At 42.5% G+C, this 15,036-nt stretch overlaps 1 protein-coding gene across 2 annotated transcripts in view; it reads left to right on the top strand.

The window, feature by feature from the left end:
- FAXDC2 (fatty acid hydroxylase domain containing 2) overlaps positions 1–15,036 on the top strand; it is a 47,974-nt gene that overhangs the window by 20,692 nt on the left and 12,246 nt on the right. For both annotated transcript variants that reach the window (XM_063120916.1, XM_063120915.1), the window contains 2 exons: positions 7,132–7,337; positions 7,513–7,618. In XM_063120916.1, the coding sequence (XP_062976986.1) occupies positions 7,132–7,337; positions 7,513–7,618 (312 nt within the window). The remainder of the gene's footprint in view (positions 1–7,131; positions 7,338–7,512; positions 7,619–15,036) is intronic.

Raw genomic sequence — 15,036 nt, 5'->3', positions numbered from 1 at the left:
ATTTTAGATAGGTAAGCCACGGGTTGTCGTTTTCCCGCCCATTTCTGTGTCAAGATTCCAAGAGCTACTCCGTCATCTACAGTGACAAATAAGTGAAAAGGTTTGTCCAGAGACGGTAAAGTTAAGGCCGGAGCCTTGGATAGATCTGTTTTTAATCTCATTATTAAGTTCTGTTCCTCTGCATTTAACTTGATTTTAGTATCTCGTCCTTCTATTAATTTGGCATATAGTGGTTTGGTTTTCTGGGCATATGAATCTATCCATAATCTGCAATATCCGACCATTCCCAGAAAACATCTTAATTCATTTTTAGTTTTGGGCAGTGGGGTTTCCAATATTCCCTTTATTCTTTCAGGATTAATTCTTCTCTTTCCTTTACTTATTAGGAGTCCTAAGTATTTAACCTCTGTTTCTACATACTGTAATTAAGACTTCGAGACTCTCAATCCCTTGTTTCCTAAGAAGTTTAACAACTGGTTAGTTGCCTCAGTCACCCTCTTTTTGTCTTTCCCGGACAGCAAGATGTCATCCACAAACTGGGTAAGAGTGATACTCTGTGGAATTTCAAATTCCTCCAGGACTTGTTCCAGGGCCTGTCCAAACAAGTTTGGGGCTTCCGTGAACCCTTGGACGAGGACCCGCCAACGGAGTTGTTGTTTCCTTCCGGTATCTGGGTCTTCCCACTCGAAAACGAACAAGTCCCGACTCTCCTCATCTAGAGGGCAGGCCCAGAACGCGTCTTTCAGATCTACCACACTAAACCATTGATGTTCTGGGGGTATTTTATTCAGGATTGTGTATGGATTTGGTACCACTGGATGCCTAACTTGAATAATCCTGTTCAGGTCTCGTAAGTCTTCCACCAGCCGTTAAGACTTATCCCACTTCCGGATCGCAAGAATTGGATTATTGTAGGGTGACATGCAGGGCTCCAATAATCCATCTTGGATTAATCTCCTGATTACAGGTTGTAATCCTTTCCTACCTTCTAAGGAGATAGGATATTGTTTTCTACATACTACCTCTCCTTCATGTTTAAGTTTTACTTTTATAGGCTTAATTTGTAGTCCTCCTCTGTTATTCTCACCTGCCCACACTATGGGATTAATATCTTGCTCATTTTCCTCAGTTAACATTTTCATTCTGACTGCTAATTGTTCGTTCTCTACTTGGATTCCAAGACCGAGTTGGATTATGAAATCCCGGCCTAAAAGATTACACCCTGCTCTGGGGATATAGAGGAGAGTGCCCTTTGTCTTAGTATTCTCACTTTGTATTATTGTTTCATTTATTTCGGAAACCAAAAACTCTTCTCCACTTACTCCTGCAACTGAAATTTGTCGTCCTGAGGGTTTTACACCCTTAGGCATTGTAATAATTGAGGATCTGGCTGCTCCCATATCCAATAGGAAAGTGTATTCCTCTTTTTCTGGTCCAACCCATAAATCTATCAAGGGCTCTCGGTGGGACTTTAAAATAAATAGCCCCTGACTCCCCTATACTTCATGGAGTTCCCCCATGAGAGAGAACATTTGCTCTTCTTTTCTCAATTTGGGGCATTCCCGTTTGAAATGACCTTCCTGTTCACATTCATAACACCTTGCTCTAGGTTGCCTCTCAGTTGTCCATCTAGTTGGAGACTGTGTTCTCCTGGTAGATGGTCCATCTTCTCTGTCTTTCTCTGATTGTCTTCAATCCTGACTCCTTCTGTTGTCCCTTCCTCTAGTTCCTTGACCCCTCCTGGTATCTCTTCCTCTCCCCCTGCCTGTCCAATCTCCTTTAGGTTTAATCATTCTTGTATCTAGTTGTTTCTTAACTATCTCATCCAAGGTGTTTATCATGATTTTGGCTTTTTGTTTATGTTTTTCTTCTTCTCTCCTGACAAACACTTTCTGCGCTTCCCTCAATAATTCTTCGAGAGGTTTCTCATTCCATCCTTCGAGTTTCTGTAATTTCTTAGCCACATCTGGCTAACTCCTAGTGACAACATTTATTTTTAAAAGGCCTTGTGCCACCGGATCGTCTGGAGACAATCCAGAATATTGTCTCATTCTTTCTCTTAAACGATGGAGAAAAACAGAAGGGGTTTCCTCCCTCTCTTGTTGTATCTCAAACGCTTTGGAGAAATTCTGGTTTTTTGGTGTGGCATTTTTTATTCCTTTTATTATCAGATTCCTCAAGTCTGACATATGACCTCTGTCAACTTCAGTATTATTATTCCATGCAGGATCTACATTTGGGAATTTATCCTCTGCTCTCACTAGGCCTGCCCCTGGAGGATGTTCTGTTTCCCAGAGTCTCATAGCAGCTGTTCGTATTAGTCCTCTTTCTTCTCCTGTAAACAGGATACTCAAAATGGACATTAATTCTGTCCAAGTGTAAATATTAGGACCCAGAAATTGGTCTAGTTGTTCAGCTAATCCTTCTGGGTCGCTTAATAAACATTTCATATCCTTTTTAAAATTTCTCACTTCTGTACTTGTAAGAGGGCTGTTCACATACCCAATATCTCCATTTCCAATTGGGACTTCCCTTAAAGGGAATTGTTTAACTGTATTTTTTCGTCTGACACTCTGACCGTTCTGAAACCCATTTGGAAAGGGAAGATTCTGTACATCTGTCTTCAACTGTTCTAATTCTTTGTTCAAGGACTTATGTTCTTGTTTACTTAGAGTTTTGGGTTGGGTCCTTGGTTCTCTTATTATTTCCTGTAGTTCTATTCCTTCTGTTTCATCATTGTCTTCCTCCTCCTCTAGCCCCTCCGCTCGTGGTGCATTTGGCACTATGCCACCAGCTTGGTTAGGTAGAGGTACATAGGGAGGAGGCAGGCAATTTAAGGGTTCCCATTTAAATTCCTCATGTGTCTTCGGTATTTTGATTGGTTTCTTCTTCTTTTGGATTTTTAGGGACATTAGTTGCACATTATTGTCACTACCTATCCAACAAGAGGCATATTCAGACTCCTCTTGTGATCTTGGACTTTTATTGTTAACATGTATGTTTAAAGTCTGACACAACCAGGCTTCATCAGACCCATATTTTGGCCAGAAAACAGTAGGTGGTTTTATGGTTTTCTTTGGCCATTCAAAACAACAATATTTAATCATTTTTTTCCTATCCTTCCCTCTTGTAAAAGATAAATATTCCCAGGAACTCAACATCCTCCCCAACGGACTATCAAGAGGAATGTTATGGGCCAGGATCAAAGACTCATCATTACATGGTCTTTTCCCATTCTTGGCCACTTTATTTCCCATTGTGGGACCTGGGGCTAAGCAATTATTGCAAAACGTCTACCCGGGTTGTGGATACTTCTTGGGGCTAAGCATGAACCACAAAACATCTACCCAAGATGTGGATGTGTCATTCAACAGGCAATTTCTCAATCGCTTCGTCTGTCTCCGGCCATTCTCCTCGCGGACAAAATGGAAATGCGGATTCGAGACTCCACACTCACTTCGTGCCTCTTGGGCACATCTCAAACATCAGTCAACACACTCCACTCCACAGTCCACCACCCCCCCGACCACCAAGGAAATACTTAATAGTCAATTTTCTTACCTTGGTTCGTGCACGAAGTTGCCTGGTCGGATCTGTAAAAGAAGCATGCCCCAGCAAAAGCTGGCTTTTTTGACTGGATTTAGCACGGATCCCCAGGACAGACACTCACGGCTCACACTGGAGGTTTAAGACCTTTATTTTAGGAAACGGGTAAGATAGATGGGATTAGCAGACTAAAAACTATAAAAGCATGCATACATATGTAAGAACCCAGAAGGAGCAAGCAAGAGACTAAAACTACATATCATACGTCACCCAACCTTGGTGTCCAGCCGAACCCAATGTTTCCCCCCCACCAAGTAGACTTTATACTTTCTTTTCATGCTCCTTCCCCCCTCCCTTTGGCTTTGATGCGTAGATCCATTCACACCTCTGCCTGAGATGTTAATTTCTCTCAAGGCCAAGCGGACATGCCACAACGGTCCTTGGCTCTGGCCGTCTCCCACATGCAGCTGGGCTGCTTATCTCCCTTCCTATGGACCATAAAATTTACACATTAAAAGATGCCAGCCCCAAGTTCCAGTTAACCCTTACATTACCCTTACAGGATCCAGTGCCTACTTGTTAATTCCCTGAGTGGTTTCACTAGTCCAAATGATCCAGGAATTTGGTCAGTCACCCTACTGGCAGCCGGTGTCCCCAAGGGACTGCCAGAACTCGGCAGGATGTGTCTTCCCCGTATCTGGCACCGGCCAACAGCGGTTGTGATGGCCTTATCCCGAACGAGCCCCCAGATTGTTAGAAATAAGATTTGAAATGAAGATTCAAGAACAATGGTGAAAACACTCTGTTCCTTTTTATTAATACAGAATTGCAAGTCTAGGTGCTCCAGCAAAGTAGGCACACACCCCAAGCACATGTGAAGCCATTTTATACCTTACGCCGAGCTGAAGAGGTCCCTCCCCGGTCTCTTCATTGGTCAGAGACTCAAGGGGTTACAGCCTATCCCAGTACGCCTGTTGGTCCCGCCTCTGTTTACCTGCTTGCTCCCCTCATTTGATATTCCACCCACTCTTATTTACTTACTTCCATATTAAGAATTAATTCTCCAAGATCCCACCTCTTTATTGCTCTAATTATTCATTCCCCCTCCGTTAGCTAAACCACAAGGTCATGAGTTCAGAAAACAACAGATGTGTTATCAACTGCTGTTTTCGGTTGGTTCAATTTCTCCTTTCTCCTGACTACCAGTCCTAACCACAAGTTCCGTGTTATTCTCTTTTACTTCAACTGAACAGTCTAACGGCTCTTGCACCTGTTGGGGTGGTTTCCTGCCCATTAGTTATGCTTCAGTAAAGATAACAATATTTTGGGCTGGCTGCTATCAGCCATATATTATTAGTTATATTGAATATATTTCTTTATAGCATCCTTATAGCATATAACATCCTTATAGCATCATTGATTATATTTCTTTATAGCATCCTTATAGCATCATTGAAAAAGTAACATGCTTATCCATTTCTCACACTTTGCCCTCAATCTTTAACCAATCTTCCTAAACTTTGAACTTTTCAGGCTATGTAAAATAAGCATTTCTTCCTGGCATGTCTAAATTTCAGAAAAAAATTGTGTAATCTTTTCAGTTTTATTAAGGTTAGAATGACCAACCTTCCCTCCCCGGCCACCCAATTCCTTTTTTCAATGGTGGAACTTGTTTTTTTCCTTTCAAGCTTTAACTAAGGACATGCAGAGATTGACAAATGACTAGCAGAACTAGCACACAATTCATGGCAACTTCATTAGACTAGGGGCTGTTAACATGCTAATCAACACTCAGAGCTTGGAATTGCACTTCCTTACCATCATTTCTCTTCACTTCCTTATGCTTCCTTGAGGGGAAAGAGGAAGTAAACAAAAAACACATGGCCCATTCATAAGCTGTTTTTATGGTGCCACTTTTAATGTACACAGGAGATCGTAGCACATTGGTTTTTTTAGAAAAAGTCAGAATAAAAGGGGTCTATTTTGCTATGGAAAAATGGGCGGAAGGAGCAAGAGGCATGCAGGAGGTGGACAACGTCATCTAAAGGATGCACGCACATGTCCAAACCATCTTCAAAGGCTGCTCCACGTAGAGGGCATTGCAGTAATCTAATTTGGAGGTTACCAGAGCATGGACGGCTGAAGCTAGGTTATCTCTGTCTAGATAGGGGCATAGCTGGGCCACCAAATGGAGTTGATAGAAAGCACTCCGTGCCACCGAGGCCACCTGGGCCTCAATTGACAGAGATGGTTCTAGGAGAACCCCCAAGCTAAGAACCTGTTCCTTCAGGGTGAGTGCAACCCCATCCAGAACAGGTTGAACACCCACCATCTGGCCAGAAGAACCAGAATAATGTTGAAGACATGAGGAGAAAATGTCCTTTTTTACACAACCAAGAACATAGTAAGAACAGTGCTGAATCACATCAAGAGTCCATCTAGCCCAGCATTCTGTTCATATAGTGGCCAACCTTCTACCGTGAGAAACCCACAAGTAGGTCTTGAATGCAATAGCACCCTTCCACTTGTGTTTCCCAGCATACAGCCTCTGACACTTAAGGTAGCATATATCCATCAGGACTAGTAGCCGTTGATAGCCTTACAGAGGAGAATTCTCTATTTGAAGGGCTGCCAGCGGACCATCCTTTAGTTGAAGGTGTCCTTTATTTGAAGGGCTGTCCTGTCCAATTCTGGTTTCCCAATAAAGAACCATCAGCACATGTGACCCATGAGCACTGAGCAGCAGAATGAATAGGCAGGAACACAGGTCACCTAGGCAGGATCTACATTAGTGCTTTAAAGAGCTTTAAAGCACTTTATAACTGTTTTGACAACTGTTGGGGCCCAGGACACACTCCATAGACAGTTGTCAAAACTGTTATAAAGCGCTTTAAAGCAGTAGTGTTGATCTAGTCACTGTCTTCTCCACTATGGTGTTTTCTATTGTCTTTGAATTTAAATTGTTATAAATTTGCAGCTATGCGTATGCCAATGTTATACAAATCAGTGTCCTCTTTTTCAGTGATTAATTTCCTGTTTCTTTGGCCACACTAAAGCTAATTGGGATAGAATTCCACGTTCCCTTTCCCTTTGCATTGCAGGATCCCTACGGCCACAGTGTAATATGAAGTTTGCTCCTCACTAAGTTGTAGCCTTATTTGCACAGGCCCTGGGAATGATTTTAGATCCAAATTAAACAATAAAATGAAATTGGGGAAACAATAACTACTACTACTACTACTACTGGGGTGGGAGCAGGGACAGCTTTGCGTTGGTTCAGATTCTCTCCCTCCCACCCCCCAATACAGGGAAACTTCTTTTGGGATGGCAACGGCTTCTACCACAAGAAGAAATGTTGGTTCTAGTGCCCTTGTTTTAAGGGGGAGGGGCAGCTGTGCTTTAACATGCAAAACTAATCTGAGGATTAAATGCAAAGAACTAACTGCCTTCTAGGAGAGAGGGAAAAGCCACACATCTAGCCTTTGAGTCAGTAGCCAGGGAGCTTTCAGGGGTTGCAATAGGTCCCTCTTGCAAAGGCAGTGTTGATCCTCATTTTCATACAAGTTCATTTTGTGTCTCCCTTAGGCTGACCGACAAAAAATGTACAATGCCTTCAAAACGGTCATGCTCAATCTAGTTTTCATCTCCCAGCCCATGTTGTCCCTCATGTTTCTCATTATGAAATGGAGGACTGAGCTGTGCAGTTTGCAGCTGCCCACTTTGGAATGGTTTCTTCTTGAGATGGCCATCTTTATAGCAGTGGAAGAAGTTATGTTCTATTACTCTCACCGGTAAGGAGCACTATACACCAAAATAACAAATTTGGCTCCCTCCTGGGTTGGTTCCACAGAGTTTTGTGTCTACTGGCATTTTTAAAATTACCCCCCACCCCGAATGTAACAAGCAGGATATGATAGCATAGTGAATGGAAAACATGGTCCAGTGCTTCTGCATCTTTCTATGCAGGCTTTTCCATCACCCTCTCCTGTATAAACACTTCCATAAAAAACATCATGAATGGACCGCTCCCATCGGCATATCCAGTATCTATGTTCATCCAGTAGAACATGTGGTAAGTGGCATTAAATTTGAGAAGACTCAATTAAGTGGATCACCCAAGCCCAACTCAAAACTGCAGAAATGATTCTCTGAATTGGAAGGGACATTATAAGCTTAATGTTGGGAATTTCCTAAACGTGAAATGCTTGACCCAGGTAGAGCTAAGATGAAAAGCCCATCGTGTGTAGATCAGGTGTAGATCAAGGGATAGCAGAGAGGAATGTATTAGCAGCCACACAACACACTAAGCTGTAATGTTTAACTCAAAGTGCCTAAACACCAGAGCTTAGTTGTCGTCTGAACAGGGTCACTGTAGTTCTTGGATAATTGTTCCTTCACTGATATAGTGATTCAGTCTGCTTGAGGAAGGTCCCTTTGGGGTAGCAATCAGACAGACAATGACTGGAATAAGAAATGTAGCAATATTAAGAGCTAGAGTCCACCAAAAGGCAGCAGAAGGTATCCCAGTTCTGGTTTGGAACCGAGAGGCAAAAGAGACATGGCTTTAAACCTGTATCTAGCAGCTATGTCCTTTTTTAAATGTTAGGTGTAGGGCCCCAATCCAGGTCTTAAAAGCTACCTACACACAGGCTTCAATCCAGAATGGGACCTTGTGCCTACTTTAGTATATAAATGAGAAAGAAAGAGATCTAGCTGCTAGACACAGACAGGGCTGGTGCCAGACTATTTGGCGCCCTAGGCAAGGTGAGCTATTTTCACCCCCTCCCCCCCGAAAAATTGCCAACTTTGTTTTTTAAGAAGAGATGTTTTGTAGAAAAAAATGAGAAGCACAAAACTTGAAACTGCTAAATTTATTTTAAAGTGCAAGAATAAATAATAATTAAATTTTGATTATCTTTCACAAATACAAAAGAAAATATTTTGGCACATAAATAATTTTGAACTAAAGTGCACTCAGTAAAAAGTATACCTCTGCCATTGGCAACACAACATTAAAAACTTTGACTTGTACTATTTAAGGTAACTTGGCATAACCAACCCATCATGTTAACAGAATATTTTGCTTACATTCAGATAGAGAAACAAACAAAAACCAGACAAACAGAGTTAAAAACGTCTCTTTAAAGTTTCAATTTCAGGCACATCAAAATCTCACTTTGCGTGCCTTTTCCTTTGCAAATTTTGTCACCAATTCCACCAGATCTACTTTTTGTGGTAGCATAGAATTTGCAAGTCTTCGAGCTATTGCTATAAGTTCACTACACAGATCTTCAGCATCAATGTCTTTGTTTCCATTATGCATTAATGCTTTTTCCAAATTCTTACAGTCCTTAAGTACATCTTCAGTAGATTTTGTCTTTATATTGTATATATCATACAGGAAGCCAAATAGGGAATTATATTGTTGGAGCTGTTGGAATCTCTCTTCAGTTGATTGTATGGCCACATCTAAAACAGCATAGTAGAAACCTACTTTGAATTTCTGCTTTGGATCTTGTGGTGCTTCTTCTTGGGCCTCATATGCAAACTGCCTTTTCCTTCTCCTGTTTCTAAGTTGTTCTGTCTCAAAGTTTGGTAGTATCTCTAGTTCCTTTGCAATCTCAGTAGCATCTGTCAAAACTTGTTGAAAACTCTCATCACACCTGCAGTCCACAAGGTAATTCTTAGTCACTTGCAATTGTCTTGTAGCTGAATTTAAATCTGCTTCTTTATTTTGTAGAAGCTTGCTTGTAAGATTTACTTCAAAAAGGATGTTGTATAGGGTGACCATATAAAAAGGAGGACAAGGCTCCTGTATCTTTAACAGTTGTACTGACAAGGGAATTTCTGCAGGTGTCATTTGTATATATGGGGAACCTGGGGAAATTCCCTCTTCATCACAACAGTTAAAGGTGCAGGTGCCCTGCCTTCTTTTAAATCTGGCCACTCTAGTATAGCTCCTGCAGCTTTAACTGTTGTGATGAAGAGGGAATTTCACCAGATTCTCCGTATATACAAATGACACCTGCAGAAATTCCCTTTTCTATGCAACTGTTAAAGATACAGGAGCCCTGTCCTCCTTTTCATATGGTCACCCTAATGTTGTACCATGTAACAAGGGATACCACAAACTTGAACTTACTAATTGCACCAGCAAGGGCCTTAGCTTCAATTCGGGAAGTATTTCCAGATGACCCTGTTAGGCTTGTATCATCAAAGATCTCAATTAAAGCATCATATATATTACCAAGATGATATCTCAGTGGTTTCAAAGCATCGATCCGACTCTCCCATCTTGTTTCACTCAATGGCTTAACAGTTATGCCAAAGTCTGATATATGGCTAGTTAGAATTTGCCAACGCTTAGTCGATGCAGAGAAATAATTGTAGATCTGTTGGACCAAACTAAAGAAACTAGTTGCTTCCAGACAACACCTAGCAGCAGCATTGACTACCAAGTTTAAAGAGTGTGCATTGCAGGGCACAAAAAAGGCACGTGGGGTTATGTCCAGGACTCTCCTTTGCACACCATTTTCTTTGCCTTTCATATTACTCCCATTATCATAACCCTGACCATGCAGATTTTCAATTGGTAATCCCATTTGCTCAAGCTGTTCAAGAAGAGTTTCTGCTATAAAGGCACCTGTAGTCTCCTGTAGTGGAACAAATCCCAAGAAATGTTCTCTTATGATAACGTCAGGCTCAGATATCTCATTATCTGATGGTTTGGTTACATCAACAAAACGTATAATCATTGTCATTTGCTCAATATAATTAACATCAGGTGTTCAGTCCACAATAATTGAATAGTATTTTGCTGAGTTTGCATCTGTTAAAATTTGCTGCCTTATAGCACCGGCTAGAAGCTGTATAAGCTCATTTTGGATACCTTTTCCTAGGTAGCGAACCATTGTTTCTTGATCTTTAACTCTACGCACATGTTCATTCATGATAGGATCAAAAAGGGCTAGATATTCTATAAACTTTAAAAAAAATCCATTGTTAGCACTGTACAATTTTTCATTTGTACCACGGAATGACAAGTTTTGCATGCCAAGTACTCTGACCAAAGCAATCAAGCGTTGCAAGATCTGTCGCCAATACTGTTCTTCTTCCTTAATTTTCTGCAGGTTAATAGCATCAATTGTTTTTCCTTTAGATAAGCGCAATTCAAGTTCACGCCAGGCTTGATAGTTTTCTAAATGGTCAGTATTCCGCTCATGTGAAGAAAGAATTGCTCCAATGTTCTTCCAGTCTTTTGAACCTGTTCGTTGTAACAATGATGCATTATTTTTTTTCATGAACAACTTACAGCAAAAACAAAAAAACACATCTTTTGAGGTTGAATATATCAACCACTGATGGCACACTTCTTCACCATTTGCTAGTCTCCTCTTGTAGTGCATAGAAGAAAATCTTCTGTTTCTTGAGTCTTTGGGGAAATCATGTGATACAACCTGCTGTGGTCCGTGTTGTATTATAAGCTGTCGCAAATTATCACTGCAACAGTTGGGCCATTTGGCAGGGTCACTGTAATTCAAGTCAGGCATAATATCATCTTCTTCTGCAGACTTTGCAGTACTCTCACTTTTCTTGACATCTTCTTTTTCCTCTGTGTGTTCTCCAGAAATATCTTCAATTTTTGAAACGTCTGTGTTAATATCACTTGTAGTAGGAGCACTACATTCAGTTCCCCCAGTGCTAGTTTCAGCTTGCTCTTGATCTGTTTTCTGTGTACGAAGGTATTTCAGGAACAACCCCTCTTGCTTTGCTTGCTCCTTAGCTTTTTCTGCCTTTCGTTTGCGGTACTGGGCTCCAGAAGGTTTTTTTTAATCAGCCATAGTTCACTAGAAAAAAGAAAAAAATGTATGCAGCACCTGGTGATAGTCCCTGTTCATCACAACAATTCCAGCTGCAGGAGCTGTGACCAGATACAAAAGAGGAAAGGACTCCTGCAGCTTTAATTACTGAAATCCCGTTTCAATACTACTGTTAATGATACAGGAGCCCTGACCTCCTTTCCATATGCTGATGCTATCAACAACAGCTGCCCCCAACCTGGTGCTCTCCAGATGTTTTGGACTTCAATTCCTATCAAATCTATAAAACAAGGCTTAAATGCACACAGGCTTAAATAGAACATCTTTAAAATTTAAATGTACTGCTTCAAAAGGAGTCCTACTGAATTAATCAGCTTTGGGACTGACATAATTCTGCTACTTGACTATATATGAAACCCTACACAAGAGCACATTATTACACGCACACTCTCAATTTATTTACAGACAAATGGCACATAAAACAACAACAAACAAACCTGGGGTAAACACCCTTCAACCGTAAGCTGTGTTTGTAGTATTTCCAACCACCGCCTCCTTCTATTTAGGTAATGTTGTACATTAAAAAAAAAGACAATGTTTTCATTTTCATCCACAATGGCCTCTTTGCAAGCACATAAAAGGCTGGATATAAATGTAACATCAATAAACCAGACATAACAGTCAAAAACAACCAAGAAAAACACACCTACTTCATTGAAATTGTAATACCTAATGACAAAAATGTTACAGAAAAGGAAAAGGAAAAGAGAAAAATATACACCACTGGCTATGGAAGGTAAAGAACTATGACAACAGGAAGAACTTACAATTATTCGTTAGTCGCATCAGTCAACAGCATGACATCATTGGTTTTTTTTTACAGAAAACCTTCAGAAATTAGGCCTACCAAAATACATGCACGCCAACATCCAGAAAGCAGTCATACTAAAAACAATGGACTTACTGTCAAGTCAATGTGCACAAAATAGTACTGACAAATCACCTCACATTTAGCAAACAATTGGCTATATTACGTCTTAATGTAATTCTGCATGCATGTCAATATTTACTCTGACATATGTTAGTGCTCAGTATGAAAAAGTCATTAAAAAAGGAAGAAAAAAACCCATCAGTCAGACACATCACACCTGAACTGCAACCCCACGTGTAACCATGTTTGTCAGTTTTACTACAATCCCACAGACACACACACTATCTGGGAGTACACTCAATAGGACTTTCTTCAGAATAGACGTTTATAAGAGCTTACTGTAAAAAACCCTATGAAACCTTAAAAGGCTAACAAATGTAAGGCTAAATTTATGCCACAATGTGTTAATCTTTAAGCTGCCACAAGGGCTCTTTGTTGTGCCAAAGGAGAGTATTAGTACAAAGCATAGTGTGGCACCTTAGAATCCATAGAATTTCTTTAAAGTATTTTTAACCACCTCCTTAGACAAAAAGGCTCCTAGAACAGCAGTAAAACGAGACAGATCCTGCCTACAGACGTAACAATCCAAAATGCCACAACACACAAGGAGATGAAGAGGGAAGAGAAATGTTTAAAATTGAATTTATTACAGTGTGAGTTTTTGTGAGCAACAACCTGCACCATGAAAACTTCAGCCACAATAAATATCAGACTTTAGGGTGCCCCAGTTCTCTTATTTTGTGATTACTGTAACAAACTGAGTGCTCTGCTTGTGTCCTTTTCTGTAACTTGGTGCAATTAACAATGCAATTACTCGCTGTTTAGCCATATCATTAAATACGGAGTTACACACAAAAAAGGACATAGCAGAGGATTAACACTAAAGACCCTTTAAAGGACACCCATCTCCTCTGCCTTCATTAGCCTAAATTGATTTTCACCATTCAGGATTTATTTATTTATTTCATTTATAATACTGCCCCTGGGCGGTTCACAAAAGCCAAAAACAGTAAACATCAAAAGTATAAAAAAAAATTAGAACATCAGAGACATAAAAACAACACTATACAGCTAATAGGATTGGCTAAAACATCACAGAGCCCCTCTCTGCAGCAAGTTCAGGCACCGCCAGAAAGAAACTGGCAAAGTGAGGGGGACCAATGGCTACTATTAGCAGAGCCCACAGCAAAGCTAATGAGGAAGAAACCAAGAAAATAGCTTACTTTCACGAACGACGACGGCTGGTTGCTCTCGCCTCGCCTGTCGCCTCGTGTTCCTCGGCTATTGCAGCTGTGGGAGGGACGGGCAGCTTCTGGGCACGTTCCGGAAGCCTGAATGAACGTGTATCGAGTGGAGCCGCCCCTCCCCCCCCCCAGCGTCCCTGCTTTGCTCGGCTGGGCAAGCGCAGGGGTGGATCTCTTGCCCGCCCAGTCGTTTCTCTCTAGAGCTGATAGAGTGGCTCTGGGAGCAGGGGGCGGAGGGCGGCTTCCAGGCGCATTTCAGAAGCCCAATATGGAGCGCCGCCCCTCCCCCAGCGTCCCCAATTGAATCCTCAGGCCAGGCAGCTGTCCTCAGTCACAGCCAACACGCAGGTGAGTGCTGCGCGCGCTGCGCCCAGCCGGCACTCTAGGCGGCTGCCTTAGTGGCCTCTATGGACGCACTGGCCCTGGACACAGATGTAAAATAATGTCAGTTTTGGCACTGAAAGAAAGCTGTGTCTAGTAGGGATGTGCTCTGCTTCTCCTCGGACCGAAGAAGCAGGAGCGGATCGGGGGGGGCTTCGCCTCCCATAAAGGCGGAGGTGAAGAGAATCGGGGGAGCTGAGGAGCGGATCGAGGTGAAGGCGGATCCTTCGCCTCGATCCGGAGCGCCGCAAAAAAGGTGAGGGGGGTTTACTTGGCCCTGCCAAGGTCGCTGCCGCCCATGCGGCGATGGCAGCAGAGCCAGTAAGGGGGCAAGGGGGAGGGGGGGTCTTAACTGCATCCGTCCATGGTCCCGCGGCTGCTTCAACTGAGCCTGAGGACTCAAACAGGAAGACTAGGCCGCGGCCTAGTCTTCCTGTTTGAGTCCTCAGGCTCAGTTGAAGCAGCCGCGGGACCGCGTACGGATGCAGGTAAGGGAGAGGAGGGAGGGGAGGTTTACCTGCATCTGTCAGGGTCCATCCCAGCTTCACTAGAGCCCGCGGCTCGACCAGGAAGTGTAGGCCGCAATCGGGGCCTACAGTTCCTGGTTGAGCTGCGGGCTCTAGTGAAGCTGGGATAGGCCAGGACGGACACAGGTAAGGGGGAGGAGGGAGGGGGGCCTTACCTGGCACCACTCCCCGTCACTGCAGAGCTCCGATTCAGAGCCGGAGCTCCGCAGCGGAGCAGAGCGGCCCCTAGACGGATCGAGGTGGGGCAGAGCGGGCCCGATCCGCAATTTGCAGATCGGGCACGAAGAGGATCAGGGGGTCCGTGCACACTCCTAGTGTCTAGGGTCCTACTTTAAGGCAGTGTGTGTCCGATTGAAGTACTACCTCCAAGAAGAAGAGAACAGGTAGGTACTAAAATTCCAGTTCTCCTCTTGAAGGCAGTGGTTTAATCTCCTTGGGGATACAAAAAACAATCAAACCCATACACAGTTTATTGCAAACTTGGCAACATGATCTGGTCAAGCAAAAGTTATCCTGTAAAACCCACTGCAGCACCTTCTCAAAGGCTGCTTTTGCAGAGGCATAAGTGTCTAACTTGTAAGCCCAAG

Source organism: Elgaria multicarinata, chromosome 3 (genome assembly GCF_023053635.1).
Source record: "Elgaria multicarinata webbii isolate HBS135686 ecotype San Diego chromosome 3, rElgMul1.1.pri, whole genome shotgun sequence".
NCBI classification, from domain to species: domain Eukaryota; kingdom Metazoa; phylum Chordata; class Lepidosauria; order Squamata; family Anguidae; genus Elgaria; species Elgaria multicarinata.
This window is presented reverse-complemented; position numbering and strand designations above follow the sequence as displayed.